The 21,019-nt window shown below is 37.0% G+C and overlaps 4 protein-coding genes across 4 annotated transcripts; 1 reads left to right on the forward strand and 3 right to left on the reverse strand.

Moving 5' to 3' along the window:
* On the forward strand, positions 1,939-5,016 carry LOC105173477 (60S ribosomal protein L31-like). Its single transcript, XM_011095226.2, has 2 exons — positions 1,939-2,100; positions 4,449-5,016. Exons 1-2 carry the CDS (start codon positions 2,018-2,020, stop codon positions 4,726-4,728), a joined length of 363 nt encoding a protein of 120 aa, XP_011093528.1. The 5' UTR covers positions 1,939-2,017; the 3' UTR covers positions 4,729-5,016.
* Positions 5,884-6,447, reverse strand: LOC105173478. The gene has a single exon (XM_020698059.1). It carries the CDS (start codon positions 6,445-6,447, stop codon positions 5,884-5,886), a length of 564 nt encoding a protein of 187 aa, XP_020553718.1.
* LOC105173807 (putative late blight resistance protein homolog R1B-14) lies at positions 6,472-10,163 on the reverse strand. The gene is made up of 2 exons (XM_011095685.2): positions 6,846-10,163; positions 6,472-6,591 (listed from the first exon to the last, which is right to left on the reverse strand). Exon 1 carries the CDS (start codon positions 10,072-10,074, stop codon positions 7,609-7,611), a length of 2,466 nt encoding a protein of 821 aa, XP_011093987.1. The 5' UTR covers positions 10,075-10,163; the 3' UTR covers positions 6,472-6,591; positions 6,846-7,608.
* On the reverse strand, positions 16,191-18,495 carry LOC105173808 (putative late blight resistance protein homolog R1B-14). The gene has a single exon (XM_011095687.2). The coding sequence runs from the start codon at positions 18,326-18,328 to the stop codon at positions 16,223-16,225; it is 2,106 nt and encodes a 701-aa protein (XP_011093989.1). The 5' UTR covers positions 18,329-18,495; the 3' UTR covers positions 16,191-16,222.

Genomic DNA, 21,019 nt, shown 5'->3' on the forward strand with positions numbered 1-21,019 from the left:
TCTTGTATAGGTGAGTTCAATCATGTTCATCTTGGATCAAGTATTATAAAAACAGTTTAGAAACTCTCTTTCCATCTCATCCCAACTATCAATTTACTCGTACACTAAGTCTAAATACCAATCAAAAGTATTAACTTTGAGTGACCAGGCGAATTGCTTCACCAATAGGTCGCAATCAATATACGGCATTGTTGCATGTCTCGATGAAGAGGGCGATATGCTGCATTATGTTGCACTTTCCGTCGAATTTATTTATAGTTTTTGAGGTTGGTAGCCCATCGATATTCTCAAGGTGTCAATTCACTTGGTGTATGGCTTTGAGTAGGCAACTAAGAGCAAATCTACCTAATATTGGGCCTTGATGGTATTGACAATCATCTCAAGCAACTGTTGGACGGACAATGCAACAATGAGGTTGCCAAATGACTTGACTTTTGAACATACTTTTGCATTCGTAGCTCCTCGTCTGTTTGCTCTTCTTTTCAAATATATTTTGAAGAAGATGAGCGATGGTGGCTTGATTCTCCATGATTTGTGGGCTAGAGTTTGTTCATCAAATAAGCGATTTGAAGGTCTTTGTCTTATACAATCTTTTAGAGGTTGGCTACGACATGGACCATCTGAGCAACTTGTTCCTCCATCGACATGGCTTCAGTTATCATGGGAAGAGTCGTAAAAGGAGTAGACTTTGAGTTGATCTTAGTAGGCTTGCCGAGTTAGAAGGAGTGGTGCAACGATCTTGCCCCTGGTGGAGGATTCACTGGCAATAGTGACGTTGATGACATTCTTCTTGTTCATGGCAATTTAGTTGTTTTGAATTATGATGTAGGAGGAAGGGATGAGGTGAAAGATTATCCAACTGAGTATGCCAGAACTTTGTCCACAAGTTTTGTGTCTGTAAAATGTAATTACAAGACAATAAACCATATAGACGAAATTAGATTTATTGATTTAAATAAATGTCGTTTACAATCTATGTATTCAAAATAACCACCTAATTTGTTCATGAAGCTTGTTCTTTGAGTCAGGCGTGCAATCTTTTTCTGATTTGTGGAAAACAATCGCGTGTTACCTTGAGACACTGTATCAAAGCCTTAAGTTTGCAGAGTTTCGTCGCGGCAAAAAGCTTTGAACTTACTCTTTTTGTGGATTTGCTATATTATATGTAATGACTTATGAGAGATGAAGACCTGCTTTTTATAGGTGTAAGTAGAGCTTAGGTAGATTGGACTCATTTTCATTAGATTTGAACATTATGAGCTTTGACATAAGGTACTCTCTTGACAGATTATATTTGAACATATATTTGGTCTTAATTTAGTCAATCCAAAATAAAAGAAATGAATTTACATTTATTTTGAATTGACCCGTAAAAACACATAAGACTCAAAGTTGGTATAAAATTATGAATTCATTTTCTTGAAAATAGAGAAGCCCAAATTTATTATGATCTTCCATTTTGAAACTCAATCATTAGCCAATTTATTTGGGCTTTACTTGATAATTTATTACAAAAAAAATTTAATGTCAACAGTAATTATTCTCAAAAGGCGTCAAATATAAAATTGCTTTTATACTCGAAACATAGATTTAACCTACTCAATTAGAGGAGTATATAGACAATTACTGCATTTTTAGAAGCAAAAAATTAATGGAATTTTACCAAATATGTCTTATTAACCCATATCTCCAACTACTTTAATATGTTGTTGTTATTATTATTATTATTATTTTATTATTATTACTGTCATTATTCATATGATCTCACCAAACTTTCACTTTTTCTGCGTCAGTGTTGGGCTGGGCTTACGCCAACTCAATACTCGGCCCAAAAAATCAAGGGCTTTATTCGACAGTTCAGGGGTAATCTCGTGATTCTAAAGAAAGTTGAGGGCAATTCACGTTAAAATAGCAAAGTTATATATAGACCTCGGAACTAGGGTTTTTCTTCCCATCGGCACAAAATCTCCAGGGAAGTAAGAGGAGGTGGGATTTGATAGCAGCAGCAGCAGCAAAAATGGTGGAGAAGGGTAAGCCCAGGAAGGAGGAGGTTGTCACCAGGGAATACACCATCAATCTGCACAAGCGCCTCCATGGATGGTACACACCTTCTCTCTCTCTCCCTCTCTCTGTGTATATATATACATATATGTCTATATATGTGTGTGTGTGTGTCTGCATAGTTTAGATCTTCATTAGTTGGGAATGTGGTATCATGAATTTCATTTATCTGGGGAGTCGATTTATTATTCGTCTTCTATTTTGCTTGTACATGTGATGTGAGGACTTTTTTGGGTGGTAAGTGAATCTTAATGAGTGATGGTTTTTATGGATGAATTCGTTTTAGCAGAATGGTATTGTGAACTTCTTTGCATTTTAGTACTCTGAATTACGCACAAGTGTATTAATTGCCCAATTTAACCCGTCTTGGTCCCGAGATACAACATAAACCAAACGAACAGAGTTTGTGGAGTAAATTCAAGGAAGATATATGTCTGTAGCTACTAATTTGTTGCCCAGTCTTTGAAAGGTGTCTGTGTGTGTGTGTGTGACTATGGAATATAGATACTTATAAAATTAGTTTGACTGGGGTTGGGGTTGGTAGTGTAACTGCGTTTTCTAACTATGAATCTCCTTGTTAAACTTCCATACTGTTGTTTTCTGTAATACACCATTTTAATGGGTGGTTTAATTTTTGCCATTGTGATTCTCATATAAAAAATTAGCAAAAGCTTGTTATTTGTAGTAGATATTTGTTATTTCTATAAGTTGCAGGGAGAGGATACTTGTAAAGATTTGTGAAACCAATTTTCCAAAACTCCACCTAGCCAAAGCCAACCTTCTGTCTTTGGTATTCTAGCTCGAGGTGGAATCTTCTTTTTCTTCCTATTTGACCCGAAACCGATCGATCCAAAAAAAGAAGTGACTTGGACAAAAAGATGACCGCAACTACTGTATATATTATTGCCTTCACTGCTGCCCTCCAGTAGATATTGATGGTAGCCACTCCAAAAGAAAAAAAAATACAGTATATTTTAAAGTAAATTGTTTCATGAATTGTTGTATTTAATATAAAATAAATTGCTTAATGAATTGTTGTATTTTAAAAAATAAATGAAAGTAAATTGCTAACTTTTTATATAAGATAATAATTTATACATTTATAGTATCACAAGAATTACTTGCATTTTTTTCTAAATTCTGAATATGGCTTCGGGTTTCAAACGAAGGGTTTCAACACTGGTGCAAACTTATCAATATAGTTTATTGTATTTTTTAGAATTGTACAGAAAAATACACTATTACATTTGTATGTTTCATTGTATTTTAAAAATTAATACAATTTTAAAAATTAATTAAATATAATTAATTTATTAAAAAAATAATATAATTTGTGATAATTGGCCCAATTCACAAGTCGTGGGTAAAAACCATGACACCGTGTCGCGGTTTTAAACTGCGACTTAGGTAAATTTAAAAAAATTAGTTTTTTAATTCCAGTTGTGGTTTCTAACCCTGACTTGTAATATTTTTATTATTATATTAATATAATTTATTTATTTTTTATTAATAAAAAAATAATTAACCCAGAGTGCACATGTATCAATTTTAGGCTCATTGGTAAACCATGGTCAACTTCCTTTTTTAGTACCTTACCCCTGGGGGAATTCAAATCCCCGCTGCCTCCTTGAAAGACCACTTTGAACCCACCCAACCAAAAATCCTCCAATTCTCGAAGGAGCATACAGGAAATCATACTCAGCTGAGTCAATAGCACCTGTAATTCCTCCAACTGCTAAAATTTGGAAAGAGTAGAAGTTTGTAATAGCAAGAGTGTCCTCATATATGATCTTTTAAACAAGTGTTTTCAATTTTTAGAAGTATGTTACTGGGCCAAACCTTTTGTTGCCTTGAAAATAGACTGGACTGATTGTGCAGTTTTAAATGGATGTTTGACAACTATGGTTAAATTCACTTAATCACCAGTCTTTGTTGGTTTTTTTTATGGAGCGATACCATGGAGCTCCTAGTGCTGCTGGCTGCTGGCACGGGATTGCTTTGTAATATTTCATAGTGGGTTTGGGCGGTAAGGACTTTGCCATATAGTCTTAATATGGTTGCAAATAATCTGATACCTGCTTGAGATCTGTTTGTTTAACATGATATCTGGTTGTCCCTTCTTAATTTGTATAGTCAAAGTTTGTTTAAGAGTAAATGAGGGATTCCTCTTAGTGATTAATTGGACTCATTTCCAGATGAATTGCTAAAATAATGATTATACACAATTTGTATGCAGTGCTGTAGTGTTTATATCCAAGAGTTTGGCTTCTAATGATTCAGCCGTGGTTCTATTTTTTGTCTGCTTAAAAATATTCCGACCCCTCACTATTTGGTACTTTTCTAGTATAACACTCATAATAACGACTGTATAATCATCTGTATTGCAGCACCTTCAAGAAGAAGGCACCAAAAGCTATAAAGGAAATAAGAAAGTTTGCCCACAAGGCAATGGGAACAACTGATGTCAGAGTTGACGTCAAATTGAACAAACACATTTGGAGCCGTGGAATCCGAAGCGTACCACGAAGAATCCGTGTTCGCATTGCACGAAAGAGAAATGATGATGAAGATGCCAAGGAGGAGCTTTACTCTTTGGTAACTGTTGCCGAAATTCCAGATGGAGGGTTGAAGGGATTGGGCACCCAAGTCATCGAAGAGGAAGAGTGAAACTTTTCTGTCTCGAATCATTTACTAAGTTAAATTTTGCATTACCTCTTTGGTCATCTATCTTTAGAGAAACTCATAGGAAGGATATACTGAGACTTGTTAATGCAATTCTACCTGGTTTGAGACAGGTATTCTCATGACGCAACTTGCTCTATCTGTAGCTTGTCTCCGGGAAGTGCCACAGTTTTATGTGCTTGTTTTGGACAGATTTGATCTTCTACTAACATGCATGTCCTGCTGGATTTTCTAAGTGCATTACGTGCACTGTTTATGCAATTTTGAGTGATATTTTAGCACTGTTTATACAATTTCCTGAGTGACATTTTATCATCGTCGAGTTTGAACACTTGTTCAGCGCTTTGGATTATGGAAGATATGACTGAGAGTTTGGGGTAAAACAAAGGCTCAGTAGATCAAGCGATGAAAGGTGATTGTGAACCTTGTTATTTGTGTTATCTGGTAGTTGATTTGTTTGATAACCAAGATATCTCATTTAATCTCCTCTTCTACTCAAGATCATCCAGATACCGGACAAAATGAATTTATTTGTTTGATTAATTACAGGTTAAAGTAATGAAGATCTTCATCACGTATAATTTTGGGTTATTGTGAAAATATTAATAGGTAAAAATCTCCCATAAGCCAAAAAGTAAGGGCAATGTAATATCGGTGCGGGAGACAATAAGATTCGTTCTTTTTAATAGAAAAAAGAAGGTAATACCAATAAGATTCGTTTTTTTTAATAGAAAAAAGAAGTTAAGATTATTACCGTAACCGAGTGGTGGTGCTTTCTTTTTTTTCATGGAGTTGTAAATTTCAATCAAATGGAAAGGCTTTCAACAGTGCTTTTCTACTCAGCTTCAGTTCTTCACAGCAGTAAAGCATAATAAAGGAAGAAAAAGCTATCCTATACCAGGTCTAAATTATAGTTGTATGATCTTTTATGGAGACAACAAAAGTTGGAAATATCGCTCGTAGTTCTAGTTTGAAGCATCCATTGAACAATTCTTATGGAGCCAAAACATTCTCCTATTGTAACCAAAACCAAAACTATCAGCAGTTTGGTAGTCTCACGTGTGGATGAATGAGTTATGCCACTCGAAGTAGCAAAGATAAAAACCTTTTCTCTCCAACTTAAGTGAAGTGTCCAAAGGTTCACTGTAGGTGTTTTTCTAGAAAACTCTTCCGCGATCGAGTGAAAACAATAACTGCACAAGCTAAAACCCAAGGTGGAATACGACCACCTGAGAAGTTGAGCTTTTCTGCCCAGCTTGGAGTCTCTTTCATAACCAAGACAATCATTACGGTTATTACTGCTACTCCTAATAATATCTTGGTAATGGGCTGGAGCAATGAGTCCTTAGGCTCTCCGTCAAGATAAACAACGGCGCCATCTCTGTCAGTGAGCAATGACCGGCCGTTCCTCGGATTAAACCTGATGGGCACTCCCCGACCCGATCCGGGTGTTAACGCATAAACCGACTTGAACCCGTACTTTTCCAGAATTTCTCGGACCTCCAGCTGGTCCTGGTCCCACCCGCTCACAGCCATTTTAATGACGTCAATCGGACTCTTCCCTTGCTTGTATACTTGCACCTCCGCCTCCGGCACTTTTGTCTTGATGGTTCGGGCCGCCTCGGGTTCAGGGCTCTTCGATAGCAGCGGCGCAGCCTCTTCTTCTTCTTCTTCGATCTCTCCGACGCGGTTGTCTTTCGCCATTTCTGTAATCTGATTTTGCTTTTGGTTGGTTGTGTTGTCAACCGAGTGGTGGTGCTTAAACGACATGGGTGGTGATCGACTCGATCACGTTTGGTCACGATCTCCGACCACGACCTCTCACGTCACCGATCCGAATCAGTTGATCTGAAAATAAAACAAAAAGTTAGTCGGGATCGTGCTGACAACGATACTCCAATGCTTAAGTCAGACGGGGTCGCAAGAAAACTGTAGCGATCTTGATAAGTAAGTGAAATGTGTGAGTAGTGCGTACCTCCTCTCTCTCAAACTTGGAGTATTTATAGATGGTGGAGTTGGGCGCCACCCTTGGCATAGGTGTCGCTGCCATGCTTGCCCATAGCGATCTTGATAAGTAAGTGAAATGTGTGAGTAGTGCGTACCTCCTCTCTCTCAAACTTGGAGTATTTATAGATGGTGGAGTTGGGCCCCACCCTTGGCATAGGTGTCGCTGCCATGCTTGCGCATATAGTGACTAAGCTATTCCACGGCAAGACACCTGTCTGGATGGATTTATGGGTCGGATTCGGATCCGCCCAACCCGAAAGAGACATCATCCAGCCACAAGATGCCACGTGTAATCCTGCGACCTTCAATTGCGATCTTACAAATGTTCTTTTGCCATGTTGACCTGCGACCTCGCGTGTGACCTATTGGTCAGCCTTGCTCAATCATCTACTGCTCACGAGATCCCCATCAGGTGGTGCTTAAACGAACTTCAAGGCCATCATGGCCATTTTTCTCCTGTTTTTTCTGTATCATTCTCACTGAATCCAGCAGAGGAGGGAAGTATCGACGCACCTCAATTACAAAGGCTCAGTAGATCAAGCGATGAAAGGTGATTGTGAACCTTGTTATTTGTGTTATCTGGGAGTTGATTTGTTTGATAACCAAGATATCTCAATTAATCTCCTCTCCTACTCAAGATCATCCAGATACCGGACAAAATGTGTTTATTTGTTTGATCAATTACAGGTTAAAGTAATGAAGATCTTCATCACATATAATTTTGGGTTATTGTGAAAATATTAATAGAATATTAATAGGTAAAAAATCTCCCATAAGCCAAAAAGTAAGGGCAATGTAATATCGGTGCGGGAGACAATAAGATTCGTTTTTTTTAATAGAAAAAAGAAGTTAAGATTATTACTGTAACAGAGTGGTGGTGCTTAAACGAACTTCAAGGCCATCATTGCCATTTTTCTCCTGTTTTTTCTGTATCATTCTTACTGAATCCAGCAGAGGAGGCAAGTATTGACGCACCTCAATTACTTTGAGTGTTGGAATGTCTCCGATGCCATAAGGGATTTCAGGGAGCCATGCGCAATGTCGAATAATCAGGTGCTCAAGTCTTGGGAAACAGATATCATCGGCTGCCCAGAAATCCATATGCAAGTGTTCCATTATCAAATACTTTAGTTGGCAGAACTCCCCTTCATTTACCTTCCACTTTCGGTTTTTGATTCCACAATTACTTAATTTGAGAATTTGAAGATTGGGCAGGTTACCGATTCTACTCATATGCGGATCATGAATTACACAATGTTGTAGAGCCAACTTTTTGAGGGAATCCGGAAAAATGAGATTAGACAAATCGGAGTGATGGTGAACATAAAGCCCGGATGAACATTTGAGTGAGTGGAGTTTATGAAGACGGGACAGATCTCTCACATGATCAAATTTTTCATCACAAAAGATTCCTAATTTCTTCAGGTTTGGGATAGTCCGAAGAACCCTGTCAGTAAGTCCAGAGACTGCTATGGTAGATAGACTTTGCAGCTGATCTTGGACAACAATATGTTCCCTATACTGATCATCATACCAGACACAAAATCCCTTGAACTTGATGTGTCTTAATTGTGTCATCTCTAATATTTCAGGCGTCACTACATGCCGGTTAAACGAGTCCGCAATTGCTTCAACAATTAAAACTTGCAAATTCCACAGTCTAGATATTGAGGAAGGTACTTTAGAAGTGCGTAGAGCAAGGTACCTTAAGTTGACCAATTGTATTATTTCCCCTGGAAACAGTATACATCCTATGCTCAATATATCCAGTACCCTCAACAATCTGAATGCAGAAATCAAAGGGGATAATATCATCCAACTTACATTACCCATAAATAGAACAGAACGGGTTAGCCGCATTTGATCCAAGGGTCTATCAATATCTTGTATTCTATGAGCACAGACACGACGTGAACTCACGTCTCCTGGGATATACCGTGCCTTGAGGAATAGAAAGTTCTCTTCATAAGCTTTCCTCACACACAGGTCCCTCAAGAGATCATGTATACTGTAGCTTTTCACATTTCCTTTAAACTCTTCTCGTGGGACACAAATAAGATTTCTGTCAGCGAGAGCCTTTAGGTACATCTCCGCAGCCTCCTCCAAGCTTTTACCTGATATTGGTTTCAGAAATCCCTCTGCCACCCACAATTTGATGAGTTTGGAGGCACGGATCTCAGAATCTTCTTTGAAAATGCCCATATAAAGGAAACATGGTTTAAGATGATGAGGCAAATAATTGTAACTCACTGATAATATTTGGAACAAGTGTGCAGTAGTATTGTCAGCTGCGGCTTCACTTATATCCTTTGCAACTTGCTCCCAGAACACTTGCGATCTCTCTGCCTGAGATAGAAGTCCACCAACCACATCAATTGCAAGAGGTAGTCCTCTGCAATTTTCTGCAATATTTCTCCCGATAGACACCAGTTCAGAAGAGCAAGTTTCTTCTGCTGCAAATACCTTTTGATGAAGAAGCTTCCAGCTTTCATCATCTTTCAGAGGATTCATGTGGTGATATGAGCTCCCTGAGGCAATGTAATCAGCCACTTCCAATAGCCTAGTGGTGACAATGATGCGACTTCCGGTTCCATCATCCGGAAAGCACTTTCTTAAAACTGTCCACGGCTTCTTATTCCATATATCATCTAAAACAATCAGATATCTCCGACGCTTCAAACCTTTATACAATTCCTCTACCATTCTTTCATTACCAAGCAGCAAAAGCGGGTGACTAACCCAAATACTACGAAGGAGGCCATTCAGAATCCCTCCCTCACTATAGTCTTGTGATATTGTAGCCCATATACGAACATCAAAGTGGGAAATAACAGAGGGATCGTGATAAAGGTTTCGGGCCAAAGTAGTCTTACCAATGCCTCCCATGCCCACAATAGGGATAACCTCAAGTTCAGATTTTCCCCCTATGAGTCGATATTTCAAATGCATATCACGCCCTTCCATAATCGCCATCATCTCTTCCTTTGCAGAGTCAAGTTCTCCAGTTACTTTCTCCAAATCCAGATCTGGAGGGGAGAAAATGAAGCTCTCACCTTCAGGGCTTGAAAGAAGTTGATCCACGAGATGGGATTCAAGAACATCTTCTGCCTTATACGCTACATCTCTGATTCGACTCTCCACACTTTGTAATCTATAGCTAGTCGCCGCTGAAGAAGAATTTTCGAAAAACTCTTTCAAGAAACAGGCCTTCTTTAAGAGGGATTCAAGTCGTGGTTTCTTGTTGGGATCAAGAACCCAAAGAGGCTGGTGATGATCCAGCAACTGCTCTAGGATTTGGACAAGGGATTCAAGGTTGTAAGCCATATTCACCTGATTTTTCTTCCTCACTAGCTCTCACAAGAAGAAAATAGTTTCAGACAGTCGCAACTTTTAATGTTGGTGTTTTCAACCCAAGCACATATATAATACACACGATGAAACATTAATCTGACTTATTCAAAGGGAATATGGCTGGCCGGTGAAGTGTATAATTATTTTATGAATTAATTGCGCAAATCTCAAGACTAATATCACACAGTCTGTTAATTAAAATTTGCAACTTGTTCTTTCTTTAATTAAGTACAGTTGACATGACATTATGATTTTACATTGATAAAGAAATATTGTGTTTGGTGCCATATACATCCCCACACAAAAACACAAAATATGTTGTTGTAATTAACTTCTTTTACAAGTTGTTGACTGGTACTACACCATACATACAAGTTGCAACCGTAAACTAATTGGGTTAAATCTATTTTGAACTCCTGATGTATTAAAATATTAAAAAATTTCTACGAAATTTTTAATATTAAAAGTAAGAATAAATAATCACACCGTTCCTTAGTTAATTTGAATTTATTTTTTTTAAAATAATAACTAAAATACCTTTTTTAGTCAACCGATTAAACTAGGCCTATTAATATATAATTATTTTTAATGTATAATATATAATTTATAACTATTAAAATATATTTATAATATATAATTATAATTTATAAAAAAAAATTCAAAATAATAATTACAATCTTCTTCCCCCTTCCCCCACCTGCTTCGTCCCCTCTCGCCTCAAAACTCCCCCTACTTAAGAGGGTTGCTTTCCAGCTGCTGTTCTCTCTTTCATTTTTTTTTTTTTTTGGAATATTAGTAATTTGAGTGGAAGATTATCTTATTTTATTTTCGTGAAAATTATCTTATTTTAGTTGTTCCGACCATCCCGGTGATATGTTTCTAAAAACACCTACGTTAGGGTGTTTAAAAGATGTTATAAAGTATTTGGTAATTTTTTTTTAAAAAAAAAATTATAAGCTTAAAAATTAAACTATTAAGAGCTTATAAATATTTATCTTTTCTTTTTTGTTTTTAAGTATAGAGTTCTTAATTTGTTTTTGATATTTTAATGGGCTATTTTGAAATTAATTACAAATATCTTATAAACTATTTTTTTTTATTTTATCCAAATAATTTAACCACTCCTTTCTAAAATAAAATTTGATGTCTTATTTATACTGATATAGAAAAGAAAATAAAATTTGATATCTTATTTATACTTATATAAAAACGAAAATCACTTCTCAATTCTCACCCACAAGTTACAATGCGATTTGTGATACTGCATCATCAAGTTTTTAGATTTTAATTATAATAATTATCGTCAAAAAGTGAGATCGACTGAAATTTTAGTAATCGGGATGCAATTTAGCACAATTTACAGTAGAATACAATACAAGTTTTTTTTTTTAGCTCCCCCCACCAATGAGAAATGTGTATCCTATATTTGTACTAATGTAATTTTGCCCTAATTAAATAGGTAAAGATAAAATACTATTTTATCCCTCACCTACTCCTATTACATGGACAAGACTAATTAACTAAGATCATTTCGCTGCATTCGGGTCAATTTGGTAAAGTTGACCTCTAAGCTTTCTTTTTCAAATATGTCAACTTTACTTCTGTTCTTCGATCTTTTTTTCTTTATCAACACATTACTTTCCTAAAAATATCAATATATATATATATATATTATGTTTTTCCTCCATCAACAACCTCTAATTCTTGAATATTCTTATGATATTTAGGAATTAACTTGGATCACGGACTCTTTCGCGGGCCTGGTCTACCTTAAGGCACCGATGGTGAAAAAATTAGGAATCAGAAGCTAAGTCATTCAAAATGGATTAGCTCGATCATTACAATTAGATCAGTAACAAAATAATAGTTAATACAAAATATTGATCTCTGTCTCTAATAGGCCGTTTATTGTTGCTTTGACGAAGGGCTTGAATTGTGCCTGTAATTGTTGTACTGTCTTCCTAATTTTTAAATTTTATTCGTTGGAGTCAATTATACTATTTAATTACGGAGATTACAATTTAATTATCGAAAATGCAATCAGGAATTTTCCCTTACCATCTATTTTCCATCAATTTTAGATACCCAGTAAGCAAATTTTGTATTTTTTAATTTATTGGAATAAAAAATATCATAAATGGATGTATTTTTAATTCTCTCTCTCTCTCTCTCTCTCTCTCTCTCTCTTTTTTCTCTCTCTCTCTCTCTCTCTCTCTCTCTCTCTCTCTCTCTCTCTCTCTCTCTCTCTCTCTCATACACACACACACCTGATCGGGCCACCTTTCTTCCCCTTCAAGTCGATGGCAAAATTTCAGTTTTTATTTTGTAATTATAGAACTATTGCACTTTTGGTCATTTATTTTTTAAAAATACAATTAGTCTTATGAGTTTGATATTTTTTGACATATTTAATTGTATAATTGTATACTCGTTAATTTTAATTCTGTATGCATTTTAATAGAACACATCTAATCTTATATTTGTTAATAAGTAGGATACGTTCAGATTTTTTGCTGTCGAAAAAACAATTATAACTGAAATAAATTAGTGAAATACACGTGCAAATTATTGGGCTTTTAGGAATATTAATATTATTTCTCACAAGAAAAATACACGCATCCTCCAAATTTTCTCTTGCACTCTCAAACCCTAATTTTTCTCCCAAATCCCCTCAATTCTCTATTCGAAAACGTGCATAGTATGGTGGGATGACGGAAAGAAGGTAGCTTTTCTGGGCTTTTTATTCGGTAATATAAACTTTCAAAACCATTTAAAAAAATTTCAAATATTTTCTTGAATCGTAACTGCGTTACACCTGTTCGGATGAGAACATCTTGGACAAATGATAATTCAGGATGGAGGTTTCACTCATGTGATCGCTTTCTCGCTTCCACTGCGCATTGCCGGACCAATCCACTCCCGTTAAAAACTGAACTTTTATCAAACAGGATGCAATTCAATACAATTACACTAGAACTTAATACGAGCTTCTCCTTTTTTTTACATTATTTAGACATATTACGATAGAAATATTACGATATTATGATATTGTTTCAAGCACTTAAACTTTATTTTTTCTTTACTTTTAATTTTTATTTTTAAAAATTTCAGCTTTTACTGATCTCCTCACAAATATAAAAATTATTGGAGATAATTTTATTTTTTGTACCCAAATTATACCCTTTTTTCAGTTTTAATACTCAAAATTTTCTAGTTATCAGACTTGATACCCAAAATTTTAATTTTCATCCATCTGAGTACCCTCCGTTAGGTTAACCGTTAAAACAAATAGTCAACCCAATTTTGGAAGAAAAATTAGGTGGGATCTTATCTATAAAAGAGCATGTTTTGCTTCCATTTTATTCAATACATAAAAAATTTCTATTTCAATTGCTTATTTGAGGACAATAATATAAAAAAAAAAAAAATTAACTCAATTTCTATTAGGAAAAAAAAAAAAGAATAATTTAAATTGTTATGGAAATACCAATTCAAAGATTTCCTCCCCAATTCAAATCACTATGAAAATAAAAATGTATGCTAAATGCAGAGTAATGTATAGATAGTCGCCTAGTAATATTCAAAAAAACTAATAGAATCTTAAGTTCAATCACTACTCGCATTGTTCGCGAAAAATAAATCGAGAAAAATCGAATAAGCCACTCAAAGGGTTTCAATGTAATAAAATTGCAGATCCATACTTTGATATATTATAGTGTTGTTTGGTGAGAAAATAAGAAATACATTTCAATCATTATTTTTGGCTGATAGAATTTTGTTTATAAATATTAAAACTTTCATTTTCACTAGTCACAAAAAAAATTATTTGTTTAAATAATTAAAAAAAAAGTTTAAAAAGTTATAGCATAAACCCTTCATTAATAGAGTATGAACATGTGCATTGTGGCCAAGAAAAAAGAGAAAAGGAAAAAATGTGTGTTTTTCAATAAAATTGGTATTTTTTTATAGAAATTAGATATAATATGAATTTTTTTTAAAAATTATTGTCTTCAATTATGAAATTGAAATCGAAATGAATCAAAATAGAATTTTTTTTTTTGTTGAATAAAATAAAAGCCAAACATACCCTTACATAGATAAAATTTCCGCCTAATTTTCATTACAAAATTGGGTGACCTTTTGTTTTAACAGTCAAGTTAACGAGGGTACTCAAACGGATGAAAATTAAAAACTTTAGGTACCAAATCTGATGACTTGAAAACTTGAAGTACTAAAATTAAAAAAGGAGTACACTTTTGGTATGAAAAATGAAATTATCCCAAAATTATTGCAACACCCTTTCACGGCTTAATTACTTTTTTATTATAAAAGAATTTTAAAAATATATTGTGATTCTCATATAAAAAATTAGCAAAAGCTTGTTATATGTAGTAGATATTTGTTATTTCTATAAGTTGCAGGGAGAGGATACTTGTAAAGATTTGTGAAACCAATTTTCCAACTACTGTATATATTATTGCCTTCACTGCTGCCCTCCAGTAGATATTGATGGTACCCACTCCAAAAGAAACAAAAATACAGTATATTTTAAAATAAATTGTTTCATGAATTGTTGTATTTAATATAAAATAAATTGCTTAATGAATTGTTGTATTTTTATATAAGATAATAATTTATACATTTATAGTATCACAAGTATTACTTGCATTTTTTTCTAAATTCTGAATGTGGCTTCGGGTTTCAAATGAAGGGTTTCAACACTGGTGCAAACTTATCAATATAGTTTATTGTACTTTTAGAATTGTATAGAAAAATACACTATTACATTTGTATGTTTCATTGTATTTTAAAAATTAATACAATTTTAAAAAGTAATTAAATATAATTAATTTATTAAAAAAATAATATAATTTGTGATAATTGGCCCAATTCACAAGTCGTGGGTAAAAACCATGACACCATGTCGCGGTTTTAAACTGCGACTTAGGTAAATTTAAAAAAATAGTTTTTTAATTCCAGTTGTGGTTTCTAACCGCGACTCGTAATATTTTTATTATTATATTAATATAATTTATTTATTTTTTATTAATAAAAAAAATAATTAACCCAGAGTGCACATGTATCAATTTTAGGCTCGTTGGTAAACCATGGTCAACTTCCTTTTTTAGTACCTTACCCCTGGGGGAATTCAAATCCCCGCTGCCTCCTTGAAAGACCACTTTGAACCCACCCAACCAAAAATCCTCCAATTCTCGAAGGAGAATACAGGAAATCATACTCAGCTGAGTCATAGCACCCGTAATTCCTCCAACTGCTAAAATTTGGAAAGAGTAGAAGTTTGTAATAGCAAGAGTGTCCTCATATATGATCTTTTAAACAAGTGTTTTTCAATTTTTAGATGTTACTGGGCCAAACCTTTTGTTGCCTTGAAAATAGACTGGACTGATTGTGCAGTTTTAAATGGATGTTTGACAACTATGGTTAAATTCACTTAATCACCAGTCTTTGTTGATTTTTTTTATGGAGCGGTACCATGGAGCTCCTAGTGCTGCTGGCTGCTGGCACGGGATTGCTTTGTAATATTTCCTAGTGGGTTTGGGCGGTAAGGACTTTGCCATATAGTCTTAATATGGTTGCAAATAATCTGATACCTGCTTGAGATCTGTTTGTTTAACATGATATCTGCTTTGAGATCTGTTTGTTTAGCACTGTTTATACAATTTCTTGAGTGACATTTTATCATCTACAAGTCTCATTCTTGGAATGCTCCTCGAGTTTGAACACATGTTCAGCGCTTTGGATTATGGAAGATATGACTGAGAGTTTGGGGCAAAACAAAGGCTCAGTAGATCAAGCGATTAAAGGTGATTGTGAAACTTGTTATTTGTGTTATCTGGGAGTTGATTTGTTTGACAACCAAGATATCTCAATTAATCTCCTCTTCTACTCAAGGTCATCCAGATACCGGACAAAATGAGTTTATTTGTTTGATTAATTACAGGTTAAAGTAATGAAGATTTTCATCGTGTATAATTTTGGGTTATTGTGAAAATATTAATAGGTAAAAATCTCCCATAACCCAAAAAGTAAGGGCAATGTAATATCGGTGCGGGAGACAATAAGATTCGTTTTTTTTAATAGAAAAAAGAAGTTAAGATTATTACTGTAACAGAGTGGTGGTGCTTAAACGAACTTCAAGGCCATCATTGCCATTTTTCTCCTGTTTTTTCTGTATCATTCTTACTGAATCCAGCAGAGGAGGCAAGTATTCACGCACCTCAATTACTTTGAGTGTTGGAATGTCTCCGATGCCATAAGGGATTTCAGGGAGCCCTGAGCAACGTCGAATAATCAGGTGCTCAAGTCTTGGGAAACAGATATCGTCGGCTGCCCAGAAATCCAGATGCAAGCTGGCCATCATCAAATACTTTAGTTGGCAGAACTCCCCTTCATTTACCTTCCACTTTCGGTTTTTGATTCCACAACATCTTAGTTTGAGAATTTGAAGATTGGGCAGGTTACCGATTCTACTCATATGCGGATCATGAATTACACAATTATGCAGAGCCAACTCTTTGAGGGAATCTGGAAAAATGAGATTAGACAAGTCGGCGTCACGCCAGGATGAACATTTGAGTGAGTGGAGTTTATGAAGACGGGAAAGATCTCTCACATGATCAAATTTTTCATCACAAAAGATTCCTAATTTCTTCAGGTTTGGGATAGTCCGAAGAACCCTGTCAGTAAGTCCAGAGTCTGCTATGGTAGATAGACTTTGCAACTGATCTTGGACCACAATATGTTCCCTATACTGATCATCATACCAGACACAAAATCCCTTGAACTTGATGTGTCTTAATTGTGTCATGTCTAATATTTCAGGCGTCACTACATGCCGGTTAAACGAGTTCGCAATTGCTTTAACAATTAAAAATTGCAAATTCCACAGTCTAGATATTGAGGAAGGTACTTTAGAAGTGCGTAGAGCAAGGTACCTTAAGTTGACCAATTGTATTATTTCCCCTGGAAACTGTATACGTCGTATGCTCAATATATCCAGTACCCTCAACAATCTGAATGCAGAAATCAAAAGGGATAATATCTCCCAACTAACATCAACCATGGATAGAAAAGAACGGGTTAGCTGCATTTGATCCCAGGGTCTATCAATATCTTGAATTCTATGAGCACAGACACGACGTGAATGTATGTCTCCTGGGATATACCGTTCCTTGAGGAATAGAAAGTTCTCTTCATAAGCTTTCCTCACACACAGGTCCCTCAAGAGATCATGTATACTGTAGCTTTTCACATTTCCTTTAAACTCTTCTCGTGGGACACAAATAAGATTTCTGTCAGCCAGAGCCTTTAGGTACAGCTCCGCAGCCTCCTCCAAGCTTTTACCTGATATTGGTTTCAGAAATCCCTCTGCCACCCACAATTTGATGAGTTTGGAGGCACGGATCTTAGAATCTTTTTTGAAAATGCCCATATAAAGGAAACATGGTTTAAGATGATGAGGTAAATAATTGTAACTCACTAATAATATTTGGAACAAGTGTGCAGTAGTATTGTCAGCTGCGGCTTCACTTATATCCTTTGCAACTTGCTCCCAGAACACTTGCGATCTCTCTGCCTGAGATAGAAGTCCACCAACCACATCAATTGCAAGAGGTAGTCCTCTGCAATTTTCTGCAATATTTCTCCCGATAGATACAAGTTCAGAAGGGCAAGTTTCTTCTGGTGCAAATACCTTTTGATGAAGAAGCTTCCAGCTTTCATCATCTTTCAGAGGATTCATGTGGTGATATGAGCTCCCTGAGGCAATGTAATCAGCCACTTCCAATAGCCTAGTGGTGACAATGATCCGACTTCCGGTTCCATCATCCGGAAAGCACTTTCTTAAAACTGTCCACGGCTTCTTATTCCATATATCATCTAAAACAATCAGATATCTCCGACGCTTCAAACCTTTATACAATTCCTCTACCATTCTTTCATTACTAAGCACCAAAAGCGGGTGACCAACCCAAACACTACGAAGGAGGCCATTCAGAATCCCTCCCTCACTATAGTCTTGTGATATTGTAGCCCATATACGAACATCAAAGTGGGAAATAACAGAGGGATCGTGATAAAGGTTTCGGGCCAAAGTAGTCTTACCAATGCCTCCCATGCCCACAATAGGGATAACCTCAAGTTCAGATTTTCCCCCTATGAGTCGATATTTCAAATGCATCTCACGCCCTTCCATAATCGCCATCATCTCTTCCTTTGCAGAGTCAAGTTCTCCAGTTACTTTCTCCAAATCCAGATCTGGAGGGGAGAAAATGAAGCTCTCACCTTCAGGGCTTGACAGAAGTTGATCCACGAGATGGGATTCAAGAACATCTTCTGCCTTATACGCTACATCTCTGATTCGACTCTCCACACTTTGTATGTTAAGTTGTGAAGATTGATTTGAAGAAGAAAAGGATAACCTGATTCAACTTAGAATTCCCAAGTTGAGTTGGAGAAGGATAACCCGATTCAAAGTTGAGTTGGAGAAGGATAACCTCATTCAATTTAGAAATCCCAAGTTGAGTTGGAAAAAGGATAAGTCATGGCTATATATACTACTCTTATTAGCATTGTTTTATAGAGCAAAGTAGAATAGAGTAGAGAGAAAAGAAAGAGTTGAGACGAGGGTGAGTGTTGTTTTTCACGTGTGGTGAAGACTTGCATACAAGTGTGTGTGTGTTGTACTCCTCAATTTTCCTCCTCTTTGAGTGTTTTCTCCTGGCTTGGTATCGCCCCCAGACGTAGGATTTATATCCAAACTGGGTTAACAAATTCGTGTGTCTTTTATCGCCTTCATATTCCACCTGTTATCCATCTTAACCCGATCCATTTCCTAACAACTGGTATCAGAGCCTGGTTCAAGGAGTTAAGATGGAGGGAAAGTTTCCAGTCGAACGGTTCAATGGTTCCGACTTTGGGTTTTGGCGTATGCAGATGGAGGCCTACCTGTACGGGAAGGACCTGTACGAACCACTTGCAGAGAAGTCCGAGAAGACGAGTGATGAAGAATGGAAGGTGCTCGATCGAAAGGCGATGAGCGCAATAATCCTGTCGCTCTCTCGGAATGTCGCCTATCATGTGAAGGGAGCAAAGAGCACGAAGGAAGTTCTACAGACTCTTGCCGATATGTACGAGAAACCCTCAGCAATGAACAAGGTTATGCTGATGAAAAAACTATTCAGGTTGCAGATGGAGGAGAGGAAGTCGGTGGCCGATCACCTCAATGACTTCAACCAACTCACGACACAGCTGGCGTCTGTGGATATCGTGTTTGACGATGAGGTAAAAGCGTTAATTTTGCTTTCATCTTTACCTGACAGTTGGGATGTGGTTGTTACTTCAGTGAGCACTTCGTCTGGGAAGGAGAAGATGAAGTTCGACAACATCAGAGACATGATGTTGAACGAGGAAACCCGTAGAAAGCAAACGGGTGGATCATCTGGCTCTGCGCTACATACAGAGTCCAGAGGGAGACCTGACACACGGGGTAAATACCGTGGAAGGTCAAGGTCAAGGTCCAGGGGGAAGAACAAGGGCAAGAAGGAGATGGTGTGCTGGAACTGCGAGAAGCCCGGACACATGAAAAGCGAATGTCGGGCGCCAAAGAAGGAAAAGGAGGGCCGAACAGCGAATGCCGCGACGGAGGAGATCACGGATGCACTCTTGTTGAGTGTGAGCAGTTCTTCCGATGATTGGGTTGTGGATTCAGGGGCCTCATTCCACTCATGCAGCAACAAAGACATCATGGAGCCATACACCTCAGGTGATTTTGGCTTAGTTTATCTTGCAGATAACAAACCCCTCAAGATTGTAGGAAAGGGAGATGTGCGGATCAAATCAACGAATGGGTCATGCTGGACCCTACATGATGTGAGACACATACCAGGACTGAAAAGGAACTTGATCTCAGTCGGACAGCTGGATAGTGATGGATTCCACACGACGTTTGGAGACGCGAAGTGGAAGATCAGTCGGGGAGCAATGACTTTGGCTCGAGGACTAAAGTCGGGAACGCTCTACATGGCGGGAGGATCCAGTTCAAACATCCCCTTTGCAGGAACTGTATCGCAGGCTAACCTGTGGCACAATCGCTTGGGCCACATGAGCGAGAAAGGAATGAACGTGCTGAAGTCGAAAGGACGGTTGCCCGAGTTAAAATCGGTGGAGGTGGGTCATTGTGAACACTGCGTGTTCGGAAAGCAGAAGCGGGTGAGCTTCTTGACCACAGGAAGAACTCCGAGGAAAGAAAAGTTGGAGCTTGTTCACACCGATTTGTGGGGGCCAGCACCAGTGTCATCTCTTGGTGGATCAACGTACTACATGACATTCGTCGATGACTCCACTAGAAAGGTATGGGTGTATTTCTTAAAAAGAAAATCTGATGCCTTTGATACATTCAGGAGATGGAGGGCACTAGTGGAAAATGAGACAGGTCTACAAGTGAAATGTCTCAGATCGGATAACGGTGGCGAGTACAACAGTGAAGGTATCAAGAATTACTGCGCCGACCATGGAATCCGAATGCAGAAAACAATCCCGGGGACACCTCAGCAAAATGGCGTTGCTGAGAGGATGAACAGAACACTGAATGAGCGTGCGAGATGCATGCGATTGAAGAGCGGACTACCAAAGATGTTTTGGGCAGATGCAGTCAACACGGCTGCTTTCTTGATCAATCGAGGGCCTTCTGTCCCGTTGAACAACAGGATACCAGAAGAGGTATGGAGTGGTAAGAAAGTGGATCTTTCTTTCTTACGTACGTTTGGTTGTTCAGCCTATATTTTGAACGATGATCGGACTAAGCTGGATGCTAAGTCGATTAAATGTACATTCATTGGGTATGGGACTGACGAATTTGGGTATAGATTCTGGGATGATCAAAACCGGAAAATAATTC

The sequence above is a fragment of the Sesamum indicum genome, linkage group LG11 (assembly GCF_000512975.1).
Source record: "Sesamum indicum cultivar Zhongzhi No. 13 linkage group LG11, S_indicum_v1.0, whole genome shotgun sequence".
NCBI classification, from domain to species: Eukaryota; Viridiplantae; Streptophyta; class Magnoliopsida; order Lamiales; family Pedaliaceae; genus Sesamum; species Sesamum indicum.

Excerpts from the sequence above, each read along its gene's own strand:
- LOC105173477 (XM_011095226.2), top strand. The coding sequence starts at position 2,018 with ATGGTGGAGAAGGGTAAGCCCAGGAAGGAGGAGGTTGTCACCAGGGAA. Across the intron at positions 2,101-4,448 it reads CACAAGCGCCTCCATGGATG|CACCTTCAAGAAGAAGGCAC; the intron begins GTACACACCTTC and ends TCTGTATTGCAG.
- LOC105173478 (XM_020698059.1), bottom strand. The coding sequence starts at position 6,447 with ATGGCGAAAGACAACCGCGTCGGAGAGATCGAAGAAGAAGAAGAAGAG.
- LOC105173807 (XM_011095685.2), bottom strand. The coding sequence starts at position 10,074 with ATGGCTTACAACCTTGAATCCCTTGTCCAAATCCTAGAGCAGTTGCTG.
- LOC105173808 (XM_011095687.2), bottom strand. The coding sequence starts at position 18,328 with ATGATGGCGATTATGGAAGGGCGTGAGATGCATTTGAAATATCGACTC.